Source organism: Buceros rhinoceros, unplaced genomic scaffold (genome assembly GCF_000710305.1).
Source record: "Buceros rhinoceros silvestris isolate BGI_N320 unplaced genomic scaffold, ASM71030v1 scaffold22457, whole genome shotgun sequence".
NCBI lineage: Eukaryota > Metazoa > Chordata > Aves > Bucerotiformes > Bucerotidae > Buceros > Buceros rhinoceros.
The window spans coordinates 17,734-23,888 of NW_010420722.1; the positions used below are offsets into that span (position 1 = coordinate 17,734).

The 6,155-nt window shown below is 51.7% G+C and overlaps 1 protein-coding gene across 1 annotated transcript in view; it reads left to right on the forward strand.

Annotated features, from left to right (window-relative positions):
- LOC104496322 (V-type proton ATPase subunit d 1) overlaps positions 1 to 6,155 on the forward strand; it is a gene marked incomplete at both ends in the record, with an annotated part of 16,016 nt that overhangs the window by 8,252 nt on the left and 1,609 nt on the right. Inside the window, one exon of the mRNA XM_010139415.1 lies at positions 5,057 to 5,235. Within this exon, the coding sequence (XP_010137717.1) occupies positions 5,057 to 5,235 (179 nt within the window). The remainder of the gene's footprint in view (positions 1 to 5,056; positions 5,236 to 6,155) is intronic.

Below are 6,155 nucleotides of genomic sequence, written 5' to 3' on the forward strand. Positions count from 1 at the left end.
CCTGCTGAGATCAGAGCACTGCTCTGATCCCACTGGAGATTCCTCTTTTACATCCCAAAATAAACACATGCTTCTGCAGTAATCTGAGTACCCGCCCAACGCAACCGCTCGGTGACTTTTGCCTTGCTAAGCATTAGCCTGCGCTGGAGTCCGGCACTGGTTTTGGAAAGCAGGGAAGTTGCTTGAGCAATGCTCTACCTTTACCCAGCCTGGCAGGACCCCGGGCCGCAGCCCGGTTCCTCCCTGCAGCAGCCCTCCGTGTTGCTGTGCCCCGGAGGGCTGTCCTCAGGCCCCCTTGCAGAGCAGCTGTTCAGCCGCAGTTTGGCCAGGTTTTCGGGGGATGCCTTTCGGCGAAAGGCGGGTCATGCACTGTTCCGTCATTAGTCATGCTTGGTGACCACTCGCAGTGTTGTTTACCGTTTCTTTAGTTTCCTGGAGCAGAAAGCAATAAAAACCCAACCTATCTGCTGTAGGACAATGACTCTTTATGGTTGGATTAGTCAGGGCGGGGGGAAGCCCTAACTGTCTTGGGGGCTCTGCCCAAGCGCCTCCAGGCCAAGTGTTAAATGCCCCATGTGGTGAGCTTTCATGCATTTCATGTGCTCCCGTTAAAAAACCTTTCCCAAGATTCAGCGCACTGTTACAACCTTTCTTGCACATCTCATTTCTCTGTGGCGGCACTTGAGAAACCCTAAAAGGAGGAAGACCTACCTTGTCAAAGCATCTATATATGGCTTTTGCACATCTGCTCTCCTCCTTCATTCTGACCGATAACTATCCATAGGTGACTACCCCAGAAAGTACCTTCTGGGACCGGGCTCCCCTCTGTTTTCTCAGAGGGGTCTCTGCTCTGCCTGTCTGAGAGCATACCTCATACCTGACCTGAGACCAGTCCTAGCCTGGCTTCGTCCCCTTTAGGTGAGTGTCCCCAGTGCATATGCGCTGAACTGGAGGAGCAAAGGTGCTGGCCCCTGTCGTCTTGGACTTCAGGAAGCTCTAAGCCAACATCTCTGCTGCTGTGGATGTGTATTTGTGCTCGCCGACTCTTTCCTGTCCTTTAATGTGAAAATGTACTCTTCTGTCAGAGGTTACTGATGCTTCTTGGTATCAGCTAAAACTGCATTTCTGTGAACGCGAATTTCTGGAATACACCCCACCTCAGTTCAGTGGGTGACAGGAAGAGCGAGGCACGGTGTAACTGTGCGTGTGATGCTCTGGCTGCACATCCACTCTTCTCATGTCTGTCTCCTTGTGAGTGGGTGGCAGCGCAAAGCAGGAGGGTAAAACACATTCTTGCCCAATGCGGAGCCAAGGTTGGGGACTTGAGATAAGGTGCCATTTGACCACTTAATGAAAGTCCTGTCACCCTGTGTCACTGGCTGTAGCTTCTGCAGAGCCTCCCCGTCGTACTTTCTCCTCTGAACTCCTGCTGAGTGCTTCCAGAGTGCTAGTGCAGAGGCTCGTCCTCACCAAGGAGCTCATCAGCCCTTCTAGCTGTCTCCGGTCTCCTACCAGTCCCTCCTGTGCCCTAATCTCTTTCCTGCGGTAAGATTTCATAGTGTTGTAAGTGAGCAACTGCTCCTGTTCTCTGACGCGTGCCACAGTCTGGTCCTCTTCTTAGTGGCACCAAGACCTAGCGGAGGTTAGAGGGCTCTGAGCATGCGTTAACCAGGAAAGCTGAAACATTTGAAGCTGGAGATGAGGAGAACGATGACAAAAGCTGCTCTATTAAACAAGTACTTGGAGGAAAACTTCTGCTGTAATAAATCTAATCCTTTGGGTCTGGGAGGAAATGCTGGCGCAGCCAGACCTCTGCTGTGGTCTTAGTACAGCTGTGCCGATGGAGGCAGATGCGTTCTTGTTGGGAGCTGGCACGGGAGAGCAAGCATTGCCCCTTCCACAGATGAGAACAGGCTTTTCCAGCTGCTTTGGCACTAGAAGACTTGCCTCGTAGTCACGACTGACTAAGCTGTGACTGTTTTTACTGGGGTGAAGCAGGGACTGAATGTGAATAAGTGTGGTCTGGGCTTGCCTGGAGGAAATGGGAGCTAGGAGGAAGGATTAGGTAGTGGTGCTGGTCTGCCTGGCCTCGACAGGCACAAGAAGACCTTTGTCCTGCTGCAGCTGTCTTATCGTAAAGGTTTGAACTGCTGTCACAGTGGAAATTTGAAGAGAAGTGTCCCCTCTGTCTTGTGTGTGGTAACTCCCCTGCAGGGATGAAGCCTTCTCTGGCAGCACGATTTCAGTGGTCTTGGTAGGTAAAGGACTCTTTCAAACAGTTGGTGCTGGGCCTCCTTAGAGGCTCGCTTGGTCTGTAGACCATGTATCATGTATTTCCTCAGGCTTTCTTGGAGGATGAGGAAACAAGCACGGTAAGGGCTGTAACGGCCATGGGGAGAGCTGTGCTTTGCCGTTGGGCAGCGAAACCAGCTGGGTTGTGGTTCCTGGGACCGCCCATTTGAAAGCAGGAGCTTCTCACGCCTGAAGAGGGTCAGACTTGGGCTGCTGTCCCCAAACCTGGCTGTGGCTTGCATGCTGAGCTGGCCTGGTGGGGCATGGCGGAGCGTGGTGTAGCTGCGGTAAGCCAGCAGCTAAGCCGCTCTGAAGACCTGCGAACAAAAAGGGCTCTGGGCACTTTCCCTCAGTTCCTCTTGACTGGTTGACTTTGGCCAGGCTCCTTGCAAGTCGCAAACATCCTGTAGAGAGCCAGATCCGTGGTGAGCTGGGAGCATAAGGAGGTGCGCTAGCGTACCATGTAATGACCATATTTCCTTGCTTGTTCCTTCACGTAGGCTGAACTGAAGAAACAGATTTGGTCTGGTCCTCCCCTGTTGCCTTACTTTGAGAGTAATTCTGTGTGTGGACCTGTATCCTCACGGAGGTGTATCTGTGTTAGAGTGCAGGTGCTTGTATTTACCAGGAACCAGCTGCTTGCTGCCAGGGTTCACAAACAGGCCCTTCTTGCTGTCCTGGAGATCGCAATCATCTCCATGGTGAGAGCTGCACAAACAGAAGAGAGGATAATGACCTTGTGGATTTAAAGGGCAAAAGGAGGTTTTCTAGTACACGAAGCCTGCGCTGATTGCTCTGGTTCTAGATCGAAGATCCCTGGAAACGTAGGCTGCAGGACCAGGAGGTGCATTCCCCAGCCCTGCAGTGGGGAGAAATAAGCAGCACCTGTTTGAGGAACTAAGGTGGGGATTTGTTCATAGACACGCCCTTTGAGCATACTCGAGAGCCCATCTAATAAAAACTAATGAAATCTGCCTTTAACTGGTTCTGCTTACCTGCCTTTGATGCGGATCAAAGGGAAACTGGGCTGCACTGGGTCTTCCTTGTTAGCCTGGAGATAGAGACTAGCAGCATCCTGGGGCCTGTCTGGCAAACGTGAGTAGAGACTTGCGCTCCCTGCCCTTTTCCCAGTGCCCATGTGCTGGCCTTCAGTTCACTGTCCTTAGTACTCCAGTTCGCGTGGGAGCCGGAACCTTAGCAGAGCTCCAACTCCAGACATGCACAACTCTTTCTGCTGGTTTAGTCCAGGCTGGATCTCACTTGTTTTGGAGCAGCTCCTGCCAAGGAGCTTCTTCAGGTCTTTTCCACCCTACAGGGTGTGTAGGATTCCCAAATCCTGCTTTTTCTGCGTCTGTGCTTTGCCTTCCCTGTGCTGCTGAGGGACATTTGCAAAGACATCTGCTGGCCAAAAAACCCCACGTTTTGCTTGATGTTTTTCAGGTTGTCGGCTTGGTTGGCTTATGGCTCAACTGGTGGTGAAGGTGCTTCGAACATCACTCCTATTCTTGATGGCAACACTTTTTCTCTTGTCTCCATTTACATGATGCCTTGCTTGCTTGTTTGGACCTTCTCCTTGGAGAAGGCCACCATCCTTTCTTCTGTTTCCTAGCTTCAGGCCAGCTCTGTCTTCCCTCTCTGTCTGGACCAGGAGAACGCGGACCTGATCTTTCCCCTCTACTCGGCACTGGTGAAGGCTTTACCTGGAGTGCTGTGCCCAGTTCTGGGCTCCTCAGTGCAAGAGGAACATGGACACACTGGAAAGAAGGGCCACCAAGGGCTTGTGTTGGTGGAACTTGTGCTGAGTGCCATGGTTCCAGGCTGAATGTCCCATTGCTGCAGTGCCAAAGGCTGAATCTGCTAATTCTGGATAACATCAGTGGAAAACTTGGTCAGGGATGTCAGGACATGGGCTGATGCAAAGAGGTTTGGAGCTTTTGGTGGCAGAGGTGTAAAAAACCTTGTGTATAGTTTCATGAGGGTGTGAATGAAGGTTGTGCAAAGCTGCCAGCCCTGTTGTTCTTGGAAGGGAGCATGGCTGCAGAAACGTGACCCTTTCTCCATTGTCTTGGCAAGACGGAGCAGTGCTGCTGGCTCTGAGCCCGAGCTTGAGTTGGGCTGTCTGCAGCCTTTGCTGGTGTCCTACCACGCGGTCTCTACAGAGCGGGGCCATGCGAGGAGAGCAGTGGGAATGCTGGAAGGACAAATGTTCCCAGCTACCTTGTGGGAGGGTGTGGGGAAGCTGGAGCCAGGCTCCTCTTGGAGGTGTGTGGACTTAGGAAGAGAGTCAATAGACAAATGGCCGTAAGGGAGATTCTGATTAGCTGTTAGGAGAAGGTTTTTCATTGTGGGTGTGGTCAGACACTGAAGCAGAGCCCCAGGGAGGTTGTGAGATACACATCCTTTCAAATAATTCAGTGTTCAGCTGGACAAAGCCCTGAGCAGCTGGAGCTGGCCATGCTTGGAGCAGGACATTAGGCCAGAGGCCTCCAGAAGTTCGTTCAAATCTCATACTCTTCAGTGGAGGTAGATAGGAGACGTCCGGGTGGTGTTCAGCTGTAGCATAACTCACAGCCCGGGACCATGCTTGACTTCCTTTTCCTAGGCTGGCATGACCGGGAGACATGGAGGAGGCACCTTTCTAGTTCTCTGCGGGAGTGGTGCATCTTTCTGGGGATGTTCACAGGGACTGGAGTTATGGGCCTGGTGCTGGTTTTTATGCTGATTTTATTGGTGTTGTGACAGGCTTCTTTGTGCGTTCTTCCAGGTACAGCTACATGATTGACAACGTCATTCTCCTGATCACTGGGACTCTGCACCAGCGTTCGATCTCCGAACTGGTGCCCAAGTGCCACCCTCTGGGAAGTTTTGAGCAGATGGAAGCTGTGAACATTGCTCAGACACCAGCGGAGCTCTACAATGCGATCCTGGTGGACACCCCTCTGGGTGAGTGGAGCCTCTCCAAATACCTCACAGCAGTGTGTGGAGCAGATATCCTTTTTTCCTCAGCCTAACTAGGTCCAGCTAAACTCAAGTCATTAACACTAAAACCAAGTGTCTTATGAACACTTCACATCAGCCAGATATGTTCTTTAAAGAGAAAAGGTGTATGAAGTGGTTCTGGAGAAAGTATGGCAGTCTTTGTGGTGGCAGGAAAGGTAGTCACTGGAGACTTGCTGGTTTAGCCTCTGTGGGCAAAACCATCATGAGGTACGTCTGAGTCAGTGATTAATCAGTCCTTGGGGGTTGCTAGAAAGAAAAACCACTCTAACTCATCGTCTTTAATAGTTGGTGTGGGAACTGAAAGGGCTTTTGCAAATGCTCGCTGTAATAATGGGGCGAGTGAAGTAGTTGTCGTGGAAAAATGACTTATCTCAGGGAGAACATGCCTCAGACATCTAGGTCGCAAGGTAGGGCAACAGTGCAGCAGGAGAACAGAGGCCCTGCCTGCAGCTGAGCTGAGCCCACTGTCGGGATGATGTGTGGGAAGAAAATCCTCCTCCCAAGAAAGCAGGAATCTTCCCATTGTGGGAACAAGACAGAGCAGAGCATTTCAAAGCTTTTAGCTCCCAGAGACCTTAAAGCTTCCAGCAGGGTAGGAGTGGAAGTGCCCCCTGGCACTGGTGAGGTGGTTCTGGACAACACGGCTGGCAGTTGAGGGTCTTTGCCTCTTGAGCTTATGTCCTTGTCCATGAGTCCTGCTCCTGCCCTGGCTAGATTGGCTACTTCTTCAGACCTTTGCCCTGGCCATGCCCTTGGGACTCTGTACCATCCAGTGTGGCATTTCTTCAGCGGGAGAACGTGGGGAGTAGCTGTATTGCCTAAACAAGCCGGCGCGCAGGCTCCAGTTGTTTAACTTGCACTCT